Consider the following 21,219-nt stretch of genomic DNA (forward strand, 5'->3'; position numbering starts at 1 on the left):
GAAGGAAAGAAATTACCACAGAAGCAAAGTCTTTGAGACAGTGAAGGAGGCCAGATCCTGAGCACAAAGGGAGGAGTGGTCTTTCACTGGAACAGGGACAACTTGGGACTGACAGGAGTGGGTACGGACCAAGCAGGCCCAGAGGCTTTGTGGGAAGATGGAAGAGTTTGGCTTGAGTCACTTGCTGTGAACCCACTTGTTTGTTTATTTGGTAATCCTTGTGGCAGTCCTGTTTGTAGAAGTCAGCTGGTCTGCAGGAGGCTTAGAGAGGTTCAGGCTGGCTTTACTGGAAGGTGTTTGCATTGCAGTTAATGAACTCAGAGCTAAGACTGGTCCTGGAGCAAATGGGAAGGTACATAATGCTTATCTTTAGAAATTCTCCCTCCCCCACTACTATTCTTCACCTCCTCATCCCTTTGCTCAACATTCTCGAAGTCCTTGGATAACTCAGGTCAAAAACAGAAAGCATCCAATAAACTTTGCGACCCCAAGCTGCAAGGGTTTGAGTGTCGCTCTTCCCAGGACTGTTTGACTTTTTAAACAGGCTTTTGGGAACAGAGACGGCTGTTCCCAAAAGAAATCCCGAGAGAGGAAATTCAGGCTTGGAGAGGATTTGCAGGGAGTGGCTTTCCACGCTTAAATCCCAGTGGAGACAACAATCATCAAACAATGAGAGGACTGAGAAACAAAACATCAGCCAAACCACTGTATACAAATCTGATTACTACTCACAGATGATTTGTGTTTTATCTTTCAAAGTATTTAACTGTGACATAGCACATGAACCATCCTGGTTGGGGGGAGACAAGAAGGGGAAGGAGGAAGGAAAGAGGAAAGAAAATATATTCTTGGGCACAGTTTATCATCATAGTTTATTGACTCTCTGTGGCTGTGTAGTAATACTTCTCTAATAATCCAGTTATGTATTTAGTAGCAGCCCTGGTAGGTGTGTCCAAGCATTGGGATTATAATGTATTCTAGATCAAAGTGGACTTGGTATGAAAGCTGGCTTGGTTATCACCATCAGTCACTGCCCTTATCTTTAATAATAAGATACACAGTTTCAGACAAAGTGTTTATATGTGTTGTATCAGAGGCAAAGTAAAGAAATATAGCTTGGCTATTTCATGATAAGGAGAAAAGCAGACTCGTTCTAACATCCGCAACAGTAATGTCGATGGCAGTATAGCAGCTGTCATACTGAGCACCTACTGTGTGCCCAGCACAGGGCTAGGTAATTGATATTATCCCATCTGATTATTTTCATTTCTTATTTTTCAAAAGCCCATGATTTCATAAATAAGCACCAGTAAGTTTGCAGATTTTGGAAGGTAAGGTATAAGGTGGCCCTCGAAACTTGCAAAGGTTAAGGGACAGTGATCTTTAGCAGTAGGATTTTGTCAAGTCCAGAGAATATGTGGTCACTGTGTAGATTTCTGCCTTAACTTCCCCTTCTCCACCCAAGCCAAAGGAAACAACATACTTGCCCTCTGCGTTTGCTTTTTTGTCTCAGTTCTACATCTCTGAATTATTTCCAGACTCTCCATGGATGGTGAATGCTATGTAATGAAAATAGTTTATAGGTCAACCTACTCTTGCTGCAGAAAGTTCTCATTCAGCATTAACCTACGGCTGGCCCGTTACGGTTAACCAGCAGCTCACATAGAAGACTATGCTATCTTAGGTGGGCCAATCTGGTGGACAGAAGCTGGCAACATCCCAATCACAAAACCTGCGTTTGAATCTCAGCTGTTTATTAGCTGTGTGGCCTTGGATAAGTCCCTTAGCCTCTCTGATCCTCAATTTCCTCATTAGAAAAATAAGGAAATCCTGACCTTCTTGTGAGGATCAAATCGGAAAGTGTATATGAGCACACATACTTGGTAAATGAAAAAGAGATGTTGACTTTGCTGATTTTTAGCACCTCTCTGTCTTGGAAGGAAGTGGGCCAACAAAGAAAGGGAGAGAGAAGGAGGTGGGAGAGAAAGAAAGTACTTTGAGGACAGGGAATTGGGAAACATTTGATTACTGGCTATAATGACGAATCAATTTCAGTGAAAATAATCGCGATAACTAGCTAACGGTTCTCTCTCTCTCCCCCATCCCCAATAGATTTTTATATTTCCCCCATCGAAACGTTTGTAAAGAGGTAAAATTGCAGATTACATCATCACCTTCTAGGGCTAATCCTAATCAGGGGAAAAAGAAAACAGTGTGGAGGTTTTGGATAATTCCATAGCTGAACAAGATCCCCCAAGTAATTGAGAATTGGCTGTTTACACAGTATTGTTTCATGCTAGTTAGCGAGACGGCCAGTCCAGGTGACACATAGTCAGGCATCGCGCACCTACACCCTTGCCCCACCCCAGACACAAGGCACAGGTGTTTGACCTTGACCTAAGTTCCGCCAAGTCCAGGACAGTCTGGGCTGCATTTGGGATGGCATACTCTGTGTGCGCTCACTGTGTATGTTTCATACATGTTTAAATAGAAGTCTGCCACGCTTTCTAATGACTGTGGGGAAGATGAGGCTCCCTGTCTGCAAACATTACCTACTTGATGCAGAATCAAGAAACTCTTTCCACTAGGGTTTCTGAAAAAGTATCACTGGAATGTTTTTGGACGATGAACGTAGTAACAGGCAATAGTATAATTATTAAGTGAAAACTATCGTGTATGTATAATAGAGTTATAAAATAAATTAATGTATAATTGCATGAAATCTATTTAGCCTTTACTGGTGCTTATTTGGTGTGCCATCTTAAATTCTGAATAAGCTGGTATTTGAATTCCCAGAAGAATTTAACAAATAAAACCCTCCCATTCTTTGTATTATTCTGGACGCTACCACAATGGAATAAATAATGCTGTCAATCAATGCTTGTGCTAGGAAGGCTGTGATTTCTTTTACTCTCCAGCAGAAACCACATGTCTGGGGGCTCATTAGTAAGGGCAGATGCTGATATCATTTCGGCAGAGCGCGGCTGGAGAATTAAACGCTTTCTGACAATAAATAGGGTCAGCGGTCACCCCATACATGTCCAAATCTTTGGCCCCTCTCCTTGATCTGGGAATGGAATGAGGTGGTTTTCCCAGAGGCCACTCTGTCACTTTCCATGTCTGTCATCACACAGGAGGTGAGAACTCAGCCCTCAGCTGAGCGAGCTCGCTCACGGGGAGCAGACACTTGAATGGCTCCAAATACTGGCTGAAGGCTGCTGATTCCCAGTGAAGCCAGCCCGTATCCCTTGCAGGGCTTCATCACAGTTTCCCTGTTCATTCTTTTCATAGGATTTGCCAGGTTATGGAAGAGGCACCACCTTTGGAAATAGTGAAAACAAGCATGTGGATCGATTTGCTAAAGCCTGCCCTCCGGCACGCAGGGGAACAGGGAAAATCTCTGGGGGCCAAGAAGGGACAAGACACAGGTCTGTCTACTGGAAACAGAGCAAGTGTGTTTGCTGTAGAATGAAGCCCCGACGTTTTAATGCAGGCTAAGTGGGGATGGAAATCCTAATGCCCAGGGCAGATGGCCATTCTTCGGTCTTGGCCCTGCTGTATGCATAAATATTCCTGAGGTCAGAATCACGCTCTGTCCATGATATAGGGAATTACTGAACATTCAGAATGAAAAAGAGTCTAACACATATTTTTCCCCATTGTGAGAATAAAGTAAAAACTTCAGATTCAGTCTCCAAAACAACTGTGATCCACTCTGTTCTGTGACCCTCACATATTCTTCTTTTAAACCATTAGGGGGCGCCTGGGTGGCTCAGTTGGTTGAGCCTCCAATGCTACTGCAGCTCAGATCCTGGTGATCTCAGGGTCCTGGAATCGAACTTGAGTGGGGCTCCCCACTCAGCGTGGAGTCTGCTTATCTCCCTCTCCCTCTGCCCCTCCTCCCACTTGTGCGCTCTGTCTCTCAAATAAATAAATAAATAAATAAATAAATAAATAAATAAATATTTAAAACAAACAAACCATTAGGTGTTGCCAAAGTCCCGGGCAGGTCAGGAGCACCACAGGGAGACCTGGCAGCCCAAGGGGGGCCGTTGAACAGCCCCAAACCAGTGTTCAAAGGCTGAACTGTTACCTAGAGCTCAGATTCTAAAAAATGGTTTCTTGGTATCTAAATTACCGAATTTGGGATAAATTCTTTTTTAAAAAAATTTCATTCACGTGAAACCATTTTCCTTAAAATCGAAGTTTCTAGAAAAGAGTCTTGTTGTTTGTAGGAGACTGTTTCCTTTCTGAAAGGTACGGTATGTACTATTTCAGGACTTTCTTCCACTCTCTTGAATGGCGAAGTCTCCTGTGGCAGAAATGGGTAATCCCTCACCAAACCTTTGTCCTTTTCCTTCCAGGCACACAGTGGGGCTGCCTGTCCCAACCTCCCTGGCAGTTAGGTGGGAATGGTCCTCAAGCTTCACCAGACTGCCCAGTGGGTTCCATCACACAAAAACATTGGAGTCTCTGCCCTGGGGGTGCTGGGGTCACAAGACAGAAGGACCCAGCAGTCCTGAATGACTGCTTGGAGCAGATTCCTCCCCTTCCTTCTTTCCTTCTCCCACTCTCCCACCAGTTCACATTCAACTGTAGTATGGGTGCGAAATCAACAGACGTGAACGGCTTGTTTCAGCAGTCTCCCGTAGTGGGGTAAGTAGGGCGGAAGCTAACATTCAAGTTGACGTTAATTCTGAAAGGTTTCTGCATCTAACTGGCAGGCATCTGGCCCCCGGGCTTTCATCTCTGTGATCCTCAGCAGAAAGAAAGCACCTCATTCCCCAACATTCTTAGACCAAGCTCTCCTATGACTGTATCCACGTCCATCCTGGGAAGGGGCATAATGGACCTGGTGGGGAGCAGCATCTGCCTCCATGTGCCACGGTCGTGTGAAAAGGCAGCTAACCAGCTCTTTACCCAGGAGCCTTAAAGCAGCGAGCCCTAGAAGACTCAACAGCATTCTGTCATTTTCTTTTCAGATTGATATTTCTTCCAATGCAGAAGCCATGGCATCAAAAAGATATGTATTTATTTTTTTAAGTTGGCTTTAAACCAAAAAGAAATTTTGATGTGGTCATCAGATTTGGTAATTAAATGACTTAGGAGATTGATTGCCAGTGGTCAAGCATATGCTTCTGGCTATAAGTTCAGCTGTAAATGACTTTTTTTTTTCCCTTTGCTTTTCCTGGTTTGTTTAACTGGAAAATATTTTTCTGTGGTTCTATTTTAATGGGCTCCTAATGATGTTGTAAGTATTTGCTTGTACATTACTGGAGAGCAATGGGTTCATAAGCCTAATGAGGTTGATGGTTATAGAAATTCAAATTAAAATCACATCTGTAACACATGCAATTCTTTTTAAACTCAATCTACTTATCAGTAGCTAATGCACTGATATTTGACTTTTAGCCTTTTGCAGAGGCATATGGGCAAACAAAACACCTTAACGAGCATTCCTAGGTTCCAACACTTGAGCTTCAAGGAAGCATCTAAGGCTCTTAAAATTGGCTTTGTTCTTGAGCTGCCCAAATCTCCCTGGGGCATCTCATTTTTAAATTTTTAAAATAATTTAATTTATTGTCGAATAGATAATTCAATGCTTATAATGTCCAAACAATATAAAAGATCATCTAGTGAAAAAAATAAGTCTTTCTTTCTCCCTTGCCTTCTGGAAACCGAGTTTCCTTCTCTAGAAGTCATCACTGTTTACTTTTCCTATACAGTTGTCCCTTGAACAACAAGGCAGTTAGGGGCTGACCTTCCCCCCACCATGGAGTCAAAAATCCACGTGTAACTTTGACTCCAAGAACCTAACAACTAACAGCCTACTGTGACCAGAAGCCTTACTGATAAACAGTTGACACATATTTTGTATGTTATATGTACTATATACTGTGTTTTTACAATAAAGTAAGCTAGAGAAAAGAAAATCCTATTAAGAAAATTATAAAGAAGAGAAAATACATTTATTGTACTGCAGTTATTGAAAAAACAAATCCATGTGTAAGTGGGCTTGCACAGTTCAAACCTGTGTTGTTCAAGAGTCAACTGTATATCATTTCAAAAGTTTTCCAGATGTATTTAAATAAACATGTATATATTCATTTTCCATACAAAATGTAGGCTAGTGACATTGTCTAGAAGGTCTTTCTATATCAATACATAAGGAACTTCCTCCATTTTCTGTATAGTATTTCATTTTACCGACGTACCACATTCTGTTTAACCAGACCCTATTAATGGACATTTAAGTAGTTTCCAGTCTTTGGCTATCACAATGTTCCAGTGAGGCGATATGCCCAGTAATGCCATGTTGTGCTTGTGAGAGTGCCTGTTAACCAAATACCAAGGAGCAGAAGATAGGGGCATTTTTAATCTGATAGATATCACGAAGGACTATAGTTACATTATAATGTCTTTGCAATGACCAGTGTCAGACTTTACCACTAGGGGAAGCTTCCCCCAGAGAATTCCCATGAAGCACAGAGCCAGCAGCTTGTTCAGCCTCTCTGGGCCGAACTGAAGGGCTAAGTAGATACAACAGCCTAGACCTAAAGATCACAAATTTACAAGATGCAAAGATGGTGGGGCTTGGGCAGGGGGAGGTGTGAGAGGAGTGAGGGGGGTAGGCTAGTGACATTAAGAATTAAGGCCAGCCTGGCTGAAGGTGCCAGGAAATGCACAGGTTGGGGAAGGGCAGCTACCTGGGAAAGATCATTGTACAAACGTGGAGAGAGAGAGAGAGAGACCAACCCCACAGGGCCTGAAGTTACAAGACCTGTGTTTGAGTTCTTGCTCCACCACTTACTAGAACTGTGTGACTGTGGACAAATTAGGATAGCAATGCTTTCTTTACAGGGTTGTTGTGAGTGAGAAAGAGGACGCATGTGTAAATACTGGTAAACAGTATGAATTTCACAACTGTTAGTGGAATCTGAATGAATTAAGTTTCGGCATGTTTAGGTCGAAAGACTACTCACTATGGAAAGTTCTCAGAACATCAACTTCATAGGAGCAGCGGCGTGTCTGCCTTATTCACTGCTGTGTCCTATATACCCAGAATTATGACTGACTCTGAATCGGGCCTGAAGAATATTCACTGAATGAATGAAGTTCAGGTCATCTCTACACAACTGGGGAAGGACACGGAAAGGCAAAGAGAGAGGCTGGTTATGGCTGGAGATACAGTTTTAGGAGTTATACATTTATGATTATTAGTCCTAACATTATAAGGAGAACCTAACAATGTAGGTATTTTATGAAAATGTGTTGACTGAATGTGTGAATGAATGAATGAAATTTTCATGATGCTTTCAGAAATTATTTCATGAAATAGATGGGCTCCCTAATCCTGGAGGATGAAGGAAAGAGTATTTTTATTTGAAATATTTATATTGGGATCCCTGGGTGGCTCAGTCAGTCAAGTGTCTGCCTTTGGCTCAGGTCATGATCCCAGGGTCTTGGGATGGAGTCCCACATCAGGCTCCTTGCTCAGTGGGGAGCCTGCTTCTCCCTCTTCCTGCCACTCCCCCTGCTTGCGTGTGTGCTCTCTCTCCCTGTCTCTCTGACAAATAAATAAATAAAAATCTTTAAAAAAAAAGTGAAATATTTATATTACAGTGATTTGACAGTTAACAAAGTTACTCCATGTTTTATTTTTCTGTAGTTTTTAACTATTTTTTTTAAAAGATTTTATTTATTTATTTGACAGAGAGAGACAGCGAGAGAGGGAACACAAGCAAGGGGAGTGTGAGGAGGAGAAGCAGGCCTCCAGCCGAGCAGGGAGCCCAAAGCAGGGCTCGATCCCAGAACCCTGGGATCATGACCTGAGCCGAAGGCAGATGCTTAATGGCTGAGCCACCCAGGCGCCCCTAACTATTTTTTGACCCATGTTCTGGTTGAAATAGATGAATGCATTCTAGTTCCCTTTTGTTGGCTACATAATTTTAAAGCCTGCTTTAAGTATTAATGTGGTTTATGTCTCCATATGGGAATGTATAGATAAGGAACTTTGTCACCAATCAGGGATCAGGTTTTCAAAATTACATTAGGAAATTGGGTTAGATGGTCTTGAATGCCCTTTTTTGTCCTAAAATTATAGAATTCTATGAACAAAATCACAAGGGGAAGACTGCGGACTAAAAAAAAAAAAGTCCAAGGTCTCTGTGGGACAGAAGCCTCATTATACTTGGGAGGTGATAATAAACACCTCACATTTATAGAGTGTTTACTAAAAGCCAGGCCTCACATACTTTGTTCCACTTAATCCTTACAAGCCCTATAAAAGGGTTGTTGGAAATTCTGCCTGGTGACCAGCAGCTGGAAAGGAGGGGATCTTTCTAAGCACATACCAGAATTCAAAGCAGCAAAGTTGCCAACAATAATAACCTTTGTCAAAGTAATTGCTGCCCCAAGTCAAAGAACGGTCTTCCACTGAGTTGAAAGGGCTGTTAAATCTGGGGGTGGTCTCTCCAGCCCCAAAGACATGCAGAGATAATGTCATCTTTGACTTTGAAGGACTGGGTTCCGAATGACACGGAAGCCTGTGCTGTTATGACCTCATGGAGTAGGGCTGTTTTGCTTGCACTTTGCCTTTCTCTAGAATCAGTTCTTCTTTCCTTAATTGGTGATATGTCTCCCTTCTGTCTGTTTTCTACTTCTGTTGTGAACTGGCCTAAGCCAATTTGGCAGCATAGAGTTTTCAAGTTCTTTTATTCATGTTGGATGTATATCCATTATCAGAGGTGAGTGAGGACTACAGATCTCCAAGCCCATCATCATGCTACAAGTAAGAAAAGCAAGACTTAGACAGATTATGCTGCCACACAACAGTGATTGACAGGCAGGCATGAAAGCATGCAACTCAATGACTTCAGATCTTTGCCCTTGTAAATACACCAATTACTCCCCATTTAAATGGCACATTCAGGGCAAATGCCATAACATTGTAGAGACAGGGTTCAGTTAACCTTGTAGTTGCCATCAGGTAACCAGAATCCTCCAAGCCAACAGTGGACTTAGGACTATTTTAGAACTCAACCTTGGGAAACATTTTAATGTGTGAAGAGATCTTTATCCTTAAACCCCGTCCATTCAAGGACAGGCAGTGTTTCTACACTATTCTAGTTTAGCAGTTGACAAACTCTGGTGTACAGGCCAAATCTGGTCTGTGCCTGTCAATAAAGTTTTGTTGGAACATAGCCATGCCAATTCATTTGCATATTGTCTGTGGCTCATTCTGTGCTACAATGGCAGAGTTGAGTGACTGTGACAGAGGCCGTTTACTTGCAAAGCCAAAAATAACAACAAACCTTTACAAAACAGGTTTTCTGACCCCTGCACTAGCCAATCCACATATATTAAGCAGTGCTGTTTTTGGCAATGAAAATCCATCGCTAATATATATTTTGCTACTTAGCAAAATCTCTGGTGTGGATCAGGGATAAAGATAGCTAAAAGGCTTACAGCCTCTGAAGTATGGACTACTTATTAGTTACAAGATGACACCCCTGAAATGTGCAAGTCCTACTCGGGCAATAAGAGCTTTGGAGTATTTATTAAAACTAACATACTTTTCCAGAACGTTGCCAATTTTGGAATTTAATTGCTTCTCAGAACCCATTTTCATTAGTGATTATGATTAAACCTTCAGATACTCTTATATCAATAACAATATTAAGCCCAGAGTTTGAAAAGTATGTTATCCAAATGGATCCCAATGCAACAGCTAAGATAGAATAAGTTTATTATTATCTCGTTTTACAGAATAAAAAGCCTAAGATCTGAAAGTGTATCTCATTTTCTCACAGTTGCAGAATTGGTTGAATCTGAAGCTGTTCATTTTCCAGATGTGATAGTCCCTCGTCTACACCACAGTAACTTCCCAGTCACCACTCATGGATCATATTTTTGGAGCAAATAGCAGATTTTAATTTTTGGTCAATAGAAATGTATTTCCTCTTTCTTAGAAAGTTCTTGACTGTTTTGCAAACTAACTTCACCTCCTTTCTTCATGTGTGTTTTATTCTTGAAGTTGTGGAGCTACCATTGAGCTGCAGGATTGGTTCCTGAGGGTGGGGAAGACATTTCCCAGAGGAATCAAAGGAATGAAGGTAAATGTGGAAAATGGATCTGTTTCATCAACTGCATAAAATGAGACCCTACAGGCTCAAAGAAGCCTTTGAAGGACCACCCTGACTTAGAAGCCTATAACTATAGCACAGTGTAACAAGGCTCCAGTGCTGGTCATAGATTCATACATGTTAGTTAAAGAGGAAGAAGCTCATTATTAGGTCAACAAATTCACCCCACTTCACCCTTACAGTACTGGATTGTTCTCTCAGTTGTGTTCGGCTGCATGGGAAGTTCACTTATTATTAATTGGCTAGGGATTACTAGAACTGGTGTGGTGTCTCTCCAGCCTTTTCTTAGCCACTTATCGCGATGGCTCTGACCCTCAGTTACCCATAATTTATTTCTCCCCATCCCATGATACCATCTTGGCTGGATTAAGCCCATAGTTGGTGCTGGTGCATTTTGCCTCTTCCACCTGCAGGTTGAGTTGGGGCCTTTCCTCCAAGACAGTCTTTTCACATACATGGGCTCCAGTGGACCCGTGTTATTACCAAATCTTGTAGGGAAGGAAAAAGGGGGACAGATATTATACTCAGGTATAAGAATGTTAAGATTTGAGCTCAAGGAGTAAGTTAGAGGTCTTCTTTCCATACCCCAGAGTGATTATCTGCCAGTGACTTAGGTCATAAGTCATATAACTGTTTAGATTTTAATAGCAAGTGAGTGGCCCCATTGGAGATTTAAAAAAATTCTTTTTTCAAGTTTTATTTTATTTATTTGAGACAGAGAGAGAGGGAGAACATGAGTGGGGGAAGGAGGGCAGAGGGAGGGGAAGAGTGAGAAGCAGACTCCCCATTGACAAGGGAGCCCGATGCGGGGCTTGATCCCAGGACCCTGGGATCATGACCTGAGCTGAAGGCAGATGCTAACTGACTAAGCCACCCAGGCGCTCCAGACTTTTAAATTCTAAACAACTTTAAAGCAACAACTTAATGGTGTAAAAAGACAAACATAATTTCAAGTGTGCGTCCATTGGTGAATATCACAACAGCAATAATGTTAGAGAAATTCCCATGTGTGTTGAAAAGACTTAAGTCTCTTAAAGACAGCTTCTCATTTCTGAACATCTGGGAATCTTCTGTGTGATTCTTCTAGTTGACTTTTGATGATACGTGGAAATAGCACTCTCAGGGTTAGGAACAAGACAAAACTTCCAAAAATTTGAGTTTGGGATTTAATATTTATGATCCATTCTCAGTGGAAAGAGGAAAACAATGAAATCTTGAATACAGATTTTGGGGGAGAAAATAAGTTAATTTTTAAAATAATTTATTTTCCCTAGAATACTAACTTTGGGGTTATGTAGTGAATCTTTCAAGCTGGGTTAAGTTATCCTGTGGTAACACACAACCTCAAAATCTCAGTGGCTTTAAAAGAAAACAAAACCCACCCAGATCTATTTTTCATCCATATGATATATCCATTGTGAGTATTGACTTCACTCTGGGACCCAGGATTACAGAATTGCCACTCTGTGAAACATGGCTAATTATTGTGACGGACAGAATAAGAACTTTGGAGGGGCTTGAACCAGCAATTAAGTGCTCCAGCCCAAAGTCATGTTTGTTCTCAACTTATTTACCAGCATTGGTCACATGCCCCACTTAATCACAAGAGGCCGGGAAGTGTAATCCTACCAAGTACCCGGAAGACAGAGAGCTAAGAATATTTGTAAAATAATGCTAATGACTTCCACATGTCATTAAAATTGAAGGCACAAGAGTTGATCTGGAGTATGTTCAAATGCATGCACATCAAATGCTTCTAGTAATGATATCTCTGACTTTATAAAAATGAACACTCACCATAGCAAGAAACTCTATCCAATGGTTCCCTGCACTTGGGAGAATGAACATCAGACTTTCCCCCAAAGTCTAAAAAACACTGATGCCTGGGTCCCACTCCAGAGAGTCTAATTTAATTAGTTTGGGGTGCAGCTTGGACATCAGGGCTTTTTTTAAGCTCCCTGAAGTGATGACTAAGGTACACCTAGAGTAGAAAGTCATTAGTCTATTATATGGGTTGGGGTTTTAGGATGATTTCGAACTCCCAGTATCATCCATCCATCTGTGTGGTCTTAAGTCAACTTCTCTGGGTCTCTGTTTTATTATCTATGAAATTAGGAGTGGAATACAAAGACTTCTACAGATCCTTGCACTCTTAAAAATCTCTTATAGACCACTGACTTCCATTTAGAAAGTGTTGCAGACCTCAAGTTAACGTGTAAATGCAGCCAGATTACTTTGTAAGTTAATCTGGCTAAGCTCCTGTAGTTTCAATAATGGAATAAGGGCAATAATTGGAAAAAGTCTTTATGAGTTAAGTAGTTGTATTTTCCCACCAAACCAGGAAGCTGGACCAGACTTGAGAATAAAGTTATGTTATAAAAAGAGATACTGAGTTCACTTGATCCCTTGGTTACATGTGGACTGAGGGTGAACTTCCTGATCTGAAATGAAAAAATTGTATTACCTAAGGCTATTCAGATAAAAATAAATTTAAAAAAGCCACTTCCCTCAATTCTTCTTGCTGAAAATGAAAAGTTAAAGGTTTCACAATTTCTTCACCATGTAATCCTATCTCAGTGCTGTCAGTGTCTTAATAGCGTATTGATTGGCTCATATGCCCGCTATCTTTAAAGAAGCATTATCACTCTGTTGGGCCAAACATGAGAAACTACTTTTAAAGACCTTTTTAAGAGTTTTTTGATTTTTCAAAAGCTTCTTGGGGGCTTATTGAGCTTCTCTGGCAGCTGGAATTAACTCTACAATGCTCTTTCTCTATTTCTGACAACGTGAATTCATCTGGAGCCGGCAAGTTATCAATGACTTGCAGGAGGGAGACGATAAGGAGGCCCTTGAGATAAATTCATGTGGTAATTAGTTACATGGACACCTGTATTCTTAGGCTCTTTCTAAGTGCTACCATTGCGTTGGAAACTCGCGATAATTATCAATAGCCATCTAAAATATGTGACATTGACGCCACCGTTAAGGGGTAGAAAATGAGAAGAGAAGATGAATTGTAAAAATTAAAACTGTTAGTGCGGAAAATAGCATTAAGCTGGTTTTCAGTTATCAAAATGCCTGGCAAGCTGAAATAAGACAAAAATCTTCATTTATAACTCCACTGTAGTTATTCAATGTCTGTATCTCTCTTCTTCAATGATTAAAAAAAATGCATCAGAATAATTTTTATTGAATGCTTAGGAAAATAATTTGATGATAATGCACCAAGATGTTATCACTTTGGGTGATGGTATGATGGGTGGGTCTTTTTTCTTCCTTTGGGAATCTCTGTGTTTTACCACTTTGCTCCATGAAGCATATGTATCTTTTGGAACTGGCTTCATTCCTCACCGTATTTTGTGGAAAATTACTTAACCACCCTGAGCCTCATTCTGTACCTCAAAATGAAGATAATAATAGTATCTACCCCAAAGGGTTGTGGTAAGTATTAAGTTTAAAGCACATGAAATAGCTGATATTTGACCATCTTTTGACCGATGAAAATTGCAATTTGAAATGGTTCAACAGAATATTAAACATTTAGCTTTATACCTGACAAATACTGAGCACGCAGGAAATACTAGCTATGAAAGAATGTTAAGGAAATATAGAAAGAACAAATTAAAAAATAGAAAAGAAATAATATGCAATCTTTTAAACATCTGGCTAATTGTATAATTTAAGTACAGTATACGGTTCTAGAAAAGTTGGAAAACTCATACAATTGGGTAACCACAGCCAATATATATAACAGTTTTATATTCCCCCCACAAAATACATCGTGCCTCTCCACCCACCGCAGCCCCTGACAACCACTAATCTTCTTAATGGCCCTATAGTTTTGCCTTTAATATGGATTTCCCCCAACTTACTTTAATTACCCAAATGTGTGGATTTGCCTCCTTATGTGGATGGACAGCTGCCCCTTCAGAGGCAGAAGGGAAGCCCCATCCCTCTGGCCGGCCACTAATGGAAGTTACTTGAGGGAAGATCCCTTTCGCAGGGCGAAGGATGTGGGTTCAGGCTATGGAGGGGGCAGCGAAAGGCATTTGCTGAGGCTTTACCTTGACAACTGGCTTGTTCACAGCTCGGTGGGGTAAAGGAGAAAGGAATGTGTGCAGATAGCCCATTTCATGACTTTTCCAAGCCCCACCATGGTTTTTAAACTGATTTTCCTGTTGATTGAAACACATACAGCTGTTGGTCAGAGGTCACATGACCTAAGGATCAATTTAAACCCCAGATCTCCAAGTAGAGTTTAACAGAGTCCTCCTTTGAGAAAAATGCCCAATGCGTGGATGGAGGCAAAGCCCTCAGCTCGCGGATGCTGGCAGACTTTCAGCAGGATCTCGCTCATGTTCATGCTCTTTGAGGTATTCTTTTTTCTTGCCTTCTTGGAAGATCTTCATCATATCACTTGCATGAATGTAATTTGCTATAACATCCAATGGACCAAACTTTATAATCTTGAAATTAGAGAGTCTCTGCCCCCCCCACCCCCCACTGCTCAGCCTGGCCAAACAAGTCTCTACGGCTCCCTTGTGGTTTACAAGGTGATGTCTGGATTCCTCTGTCTAGCAAATAAACCCTCCTGATTGGAATCCATCCAGATTTGAACAGCACAATGAGCATTTGCACACACAGGTCACTTACTAGCCATAGAACAAATTTCAAAAATCTCTGAGTGTTGGCATCGTGGACAGAGACTGTTACACATGGTGGAGAATTACATGGGTTTGGGAGCCCACCTGCCTTTGGCTCCTGACTGCTTCTCTTACTAGCTCCATGATGTTGGGCCAGTTACTTAACCTCTCTGTGCCTCAGTTTCCTCATCTGTGGAACTCAAAGGCTTGTGGTGAGGAGAACGTAGTTCCTCAATCATGTCATATTCTCCTTGGCTTCTCTGCCGTTTCCCTTGCTCTTCCTACTACGGAACGTGCCTTCTCCATGCTTGTCCATTTGAAAATGCCCATTGTCCTTGGAGTTTCAGAATAAAATCCATGGCTTCCTAGTGCAGACCTGGGGCTCCCGCTGCCTTTTGGAACACACCAGGAGTCCACTGGTGGCTTCACTGTGTGGCAGCTGCTGGGATCTGTGTCTTCCACTGATCTGTATGCTCCCTGAAGAAGGCATAGCAGCTAGAACTTTCAGAAAATCTACTCAGCACGCAGTATTTGTGGAATGCTGATTACAGGCCAGGCATGCTTCTCCGCCTTTACATATTATTAGTGCCTCTATCTCCACAACAACTCTGTGACCTAGGTATTGTTATTTCCCCACTTTACAGATGGGGAAACCGAGGCACAAAGTGACTATGTAATTCGCCTAACTTCACCCAGCTAGGGAGTAGTTAATATGGAATTCAAAGAGGCTACTTTTTTTTAATCATTGTGTGGTATCAAGATTCGGATTGACAGAATAAATAAAAGGTATAGTCCAGTGCTTTTCAACCTAACTGTGCCCATGAATCACCTGGCGACCTTGCGAAAATGCAGGTTCTGATTCAGTAGGTCTGAGGTGGTACCAAGATTCTGGTCCGTGAACCATACTTTGACACTAGAACAAGGCCAGTGCTGCCAGGCCGTGGATCATATTTTGAGAACAAGGCCCCTAGACTAATGGTTCAGAGCTTTTTTTTTTGGTCTCAGGACCTTTTACATTCTGAAATATTATTGAAGACACCAAAAAGCTTTTGTTTACATGGGTTATATCTGTCGATATTTACTGTCATAAAAATTAAAGCTGAGAAATTAAAAAAGTATATTTTAAAAAGTAGTTAAATAAACCCATATGTTCATGTAAATACCATATTTTAAACTATATTTTTCAAAATAAAACATTAGTGACAATGACATTGTTTCCCATTTCTGCACATCTCTTTAACATCAGGTTTAATAGAAGAGAGCTGCATTCTCCCAGCTGCTTGTGCATTCAGTCTGTTGAGATATGACATGACTTGCAGCCTCTGGAAATCTCCGCCACATACTCATGACTCATACAAGTCAAAAAGGCAAAAATTACATCTTAATATCATCATAAGAATAGGTTCAACCTGACAGACTCCCTGAAAAGGTCTCAGAGACCCCACCCAGAAGTCCCCAGACACTTTATTTATTTATTTATTTACTTATTTATTTATTTATTTATTAAAGATTTTATTTATTTATTTGACAGGCAGCGAGAGAGGGAACACAAGGGGGAGTGTGAGAGGGAGAAGCAGGCCTCCCGCTGAGCAGGGAGCCCGATGCGGGGCTCGATCCCAGAGCCCCGGGATCACGCCCTGAGCCGAAGGCAGACACCCAACGACTGAGCCACCCAGGCGCCCCCCCCAGACACCACTTTAAAAACCACTGCTCTAGACCGCTCTTAAGAATCCAAGAGGGCTTTGAAAGTTACTGCGCTCACCATGCAGTTCGGCTTTTGGTGTTTTGTAAAATCGCTGGCTTCCGAAGTCCCATGAGGAGACTTTCTGACTCTAGATTTTGTTTCTTCTCCAGTTGCAGTTTACATCCTCGTCTTCATCTGATAATGGTGCATGGGCATGGTCTCAGCGCGGGTAAGAATCTCTTCGGTAAACCAACAATCCAAAAGGTGATACTCCCTTTAAACAGAATATTTGATAATGAAGAACATCAAAGGGAAAAACATTTTATTGAATCCCTGAAAGACTTTAAAATTGCTTTGGAATAAAAACAATACCTTTTTGTTTTTTATTTTATTTTATTATTTTTTAAAGATTTTATTTATTTATTTAACACAGAGAGAGAGCACAAGCAGGGATAGGGGCAGAGAGAGAAGCAGGCTCCCCGCTGAGCAGGGAACCCAATGCACGGTTCAATCTCAGGACCCCAGGATCATGACCTGAGCCGAAGGCAGACATTTAACCAGATGAGCCACCCAGGTGCCCCCATGTTTTTGATTTTTAAAATTGCCTTAAAGAATAGATCATCCCAACCTAATGTATCAATTCACTTAAGGCTAGTATGATTTTCCTGTATATGCATTTACTACATTTATCTTTATTTCTTTTGTCCAAATATGGTTTCATAATTTTTAAAATGTAAAATATAAAGTGTTTGAAGTCATTTGATATATTTAAATATCATATGTCCACCTCTTGTTCCCACCTTTTTTTTTTTTTTTTAAGATTTTATTTATTTATTTGACAGAGATCGAGACAGCCAGTGAGAGAGGAAACACAAGCAGGGGGAGTGGGAGAGGAAGAAGCAGGCTCATAGCGGAGGAGCCTGATATGGGGCTCGATCCCACAACACCGGGATCACGCCCTGAGCCGAAGGCAGATGCCCAACTGCTGTGCCACCCAGGTGCCCCTGTTCCCACCTTTTTATACCGTACTCTTATGCCTGGATTCCCAAGCTTACGCCAGGTCCACTCAGGAGAGTGTTTGAGTAGGCTCCTTGGCTCCCTTTGACCTCTGAAATGTTTCCTTAGCACATTTGCTTTTCCGCTGGGTCTATAGCAACCTGACTCCTCAGACTGTACAAGGAGGGAGTTATGCTCCTGGCAGATTAGTTCATCATCGTTTCAGGGCGAGGCAAATAGAATGCCCTGTGGGTTAAGCCTTCAGACTCCCTCTCTGGAAAAATATCTCCTCCTCCAGTCCTGTTGTTCTCAATTCAGAGAATCTTAGAATCTTGGGATCAGAAGGGATCTTCAGTGTCATCGAGTTCCTTGCCACTCAGACATGGCCTCTGGATCAGCAAGCAGCATGGGCATCATCTGGGAGCTTGTTGGAAATGCGGAATCTTGGGAGCCACCCAGACCTACTGGATCGTGATCTTCACTTTGACAAGACCCCAACAGATGAGCGTACACGTTGCAGTTTGAGAAGTGCTGCTACAGACCAGCCTCCCGTCTGGCAGAGCAGTCCTGGCTGCAGCGTCTTCCTCCTGACTGCCCCCCAAGTGCTCAGCAGCCTTCACCTTCCAGTTTCAGGGTCGTACCCTCTCGCTCTAGATTCTCTAGATCAACAGTTCCCAATGTCGACTGCACACTAAAATCCCTTGGGGAGCTTCTGAAAACCCCGATGCTGAGGCCTCACCCCTGACCAATTAAATCAGAATCTGTGGAGATGGAGCCCAGGCATGGATATTTTATGAAATTCGCCCCACAAGATTCTACTGTGCATCCAAGTAATGAACCCCTGGTTGAGAGCCACCGTTTGCATCTCTTGCTTTGATATTCTGTGAAAATGCAAATATCCCCTCAGAAAGGCAAAACTGTTATCTCTCATTTGCACTTTGCTTGGGAATAGGGTTCTTGTTAAAATCAGCATAAATAATTTATTGCAGACTCTTTAATATCATACACTGGTGGGCTTGACAAATCACATAGCAGTACTCTGGGATGGAGGAGCCAGAAGTTGGGAATGAAGACAGGTCGCTGAGGGGCCAACTTCATGCCTGCTGGGAACCAGTTCTCAGCTGAACTACCGGGGGCAAGAAGGGGCTGGGCCAGGCCAAGAACTGGAAGTTCTCCTTTGCTCAGCCCACTTCAGGTGTGCCGCCCATTTTCTTGCTTCTGTATTCCTGGTGCTCAGGGTGAGGGAGTCAAGAAGCTCTGTAGCTGCCAGGCCGGTGAGCTCCATCCGCTGAACATTGGTTCCTAGCACAGCTCTGGCCTGACAGGTCTAAAAGAAATTTTGCTAATGTCAGAATCTCGCTGGCCTAAAAGCAGCTGGTGGTTTTTCATCACTCAGTGGTCCTCTTGAGTAATACAGCCTTTCGTTTGCGACATGACTGTTCAAGAAACTGAAATCTGCTTTTTTCTTTTTTTAAGATTTAAGGGAAAATGATTTTTTTTGACATTTTATTAGCTTTTAAATGATCTAGTTTTATTTAGATACTGCTGCATTGACTAATTATTGTTTGGGGAGATATAAATCATGTTCCCAGTAATTCTGAACAGGCTAACTACATGATCAAGTCAAAAATTTGGGGAGGAAGGAGAAGGTATTGTTTTATTAATTTTTAAAGATTTATTTACTTAGAGAGAGAGAGTGAGCATGCAAGCAGGGGGAGCAGCAGAGGGAGAGGGAGAGAGAGACTCTCAAGCAGACTCCATGCTTAGCATGAAGCCTGACAGGGGGCTTGAATTCATGACCCTGAGGTCATGACCTGAGCTGAAATCCAGAGTTGGACGCTCAACCAACTGAGCCACCCTGAAGGCCCTGAAGAAGTGTTATTTTAAAAGGAAAATCAACTTACTACCTACAGTCATATTAATTTACATTAATGAAAATATAACACAAAACAAACCCTTAATAATACATTTGGATGAGCTACGATTTTAGATTCTAATGACTGTCACTCACATGTTAAACTATAATTTAGAAAATTTACAGCTTGCAAACTGTCCTTTATACTTCCTTGTTTTACAAACTAAATAATAGTCTCATTTGAATGTTTGAGGATAAAATACCATCACACCTTCTCCTCCCCAACATTTCCTGCTCACCTAGCTTTCAAATCTGATAAACTTATTAGAGCGTTGTTTAATCATGAATTTGACACATTTGACAGAATTTTAGATCCTTTAGAGATTTAAAAAGTTGATTCTCAGTTCTTTAACATCCCAATAATCTCAGAGATAATTTGCTATTAAAGTCTTTTTCGGCCGAGCAAATGCTACAGGAAGAGAGGACTTTGTTTCAGTGCCTTGGAAAGGTAAGGAAAGTTTGGAGTATTTCTGTTCTCTGTTACAGAACATGTGGTTTGGCTTCCTAAGCAAATGTGGGAGAGGAAGATGGAGAACATTTTAAGAATGATTTTTTTCCCCTAAGTATAATTGTTTTCTTCCAATAATCTATTAGTTACATTTAAAAAATTTTTTAATGAAATATCAATTTGGATATATATATTCCACTTTCTTCACTGGCTTATACTTTCATTTCAATAATGTTTTATCTTTATACTTGAGTACATATAAATTGAAATTAAAGCTAACACTTTGGCTTAAGTATCTATTCTACTCGCAATCGAAACATTTGGAAAAATCTCCCTGTTGTGACTACTTTCCTAAAAGTTTTTTTAAAAATCGTGAAAAAAATCCCAGTTATGCCCCAAATGAACCTTTTACATAAGTTCAGATTTTTTGTAGAAGGGCACACTTGTAAAGAGCCATCAGTTTGAACTGGTAATTTTGTTTATCTGTTTGACTTGTCATTCAAATGCTAAATAGTTAAAATTCGAAACTGTGCTATCAAACTTGTGAGCTACCATTCTGTGGACTTTTTGGAATATGGGTGAGATGTTCTTCCTGTCCGTATCTTCCACTTCTGTTCCTTTCTCCACTCTCCACTCAGTTTATTTTCTTGAGTTCTGGGTTTTTTCTTTGTCCTAACTTCCCTCCATATAGTTCTCTACTGCTTGGAAAAGTCCAGGCGTATACCTGCATGGTGAGGACGTATGGGGGCACATGTAAATATGCACTTATACTTTCTTAGGCATTCAAAATAAAGTACTTAGATTGCTGTCATCTGCTTTTCACTCCATTGAAAGTGGAGAGCTTGAATTGCATGTTGTTGCTTTTTTCCAATTAAACTCGTGATTATAGTAGAGCTCAGGAACAAAGGACGATTAAAACCATCCCTAGAGAGAGATGAAGTTCTCTAGTTCACCAACTACGTGCAAATCAACATCTCCACAACCACTTTGGTCTATTCCTTTGGCTCCAATACCAGAGCCATGGTAGCATTTCCCAGGATAAGTTGTTGGGGTCTAGACATGACTGAGAAGGATGTTCCTGGGGCCACCATGCCCAAACACGGATGCAAGATTGTCCAAGCTGGGAAGGATCTTGAGTTCTATTCAAGTTCAGCCCAGGAAACTAATGTCAGGGAAGCCGTGTGACTCATCCAGGGACATGTAATGAGTAATAAATAAAGAAGGAAATAGGAAACATGAAAAACACGCATACTGAATCAATTAAGAGGTATGAAAGCTGAGGGAAAATATGAATAGGCTAGATGTTCCCAGGAGCAGCTAGGGCTACCTGGCATCCTACCAATTGTAGGTCTGTCCTGTGTGTATCTTCATTTATTTTGATGGCTCAG

The 21,219-nt window shown here is 41.4% G+C and overlaps 1 protein-coding gene across 1 annotated transcript in view; it reads left to right on the top strand.

Annotated features, from left to right (window-relative positions):
* Nucleotides 1-21,219, top strand: part of EGFLAM (EGF like, fibronectin type III and laminin G domains) — a 250,445-nt gene that overhangs the window by 41,426 nt on the left and 187,800 nt on the right. Inside the window, exons 2-3 of the mRNA XM_044387045.3 lie at nucleotides 10,037-10,115; nucleotides 16,643-16,701. Of these exons, the coding sequence (XP_044242980.2) occupies nucleotides 16,674-16,701 (28 nt within the window). The 5' untranslated portion in view covers nucleotides 10,037-10,115; nucleotides 16,643-16,673. The remainder of the gene's footprint in view (nucleotides 1-10,036; nucleotides 10,116-16,642; nucleotides 16,702-21,219) is intronic.

The sequence above is a fragment of the Ursus arctos genome, unplaced genomic scaffold (assembly GCF_023065955.2).
Source record: "Ursus arctos isolate Adak ecotype North America unplaced genomic scaffold, UrsArc2.0 scaffold_15, whole genome shotgun sequence".
NCBI classification, from domain to species: Eukaryota; Metazoa; Chordata; class Mammalia; order Carnivora; family Ursidae; genus Ursus; species Ursus arctos.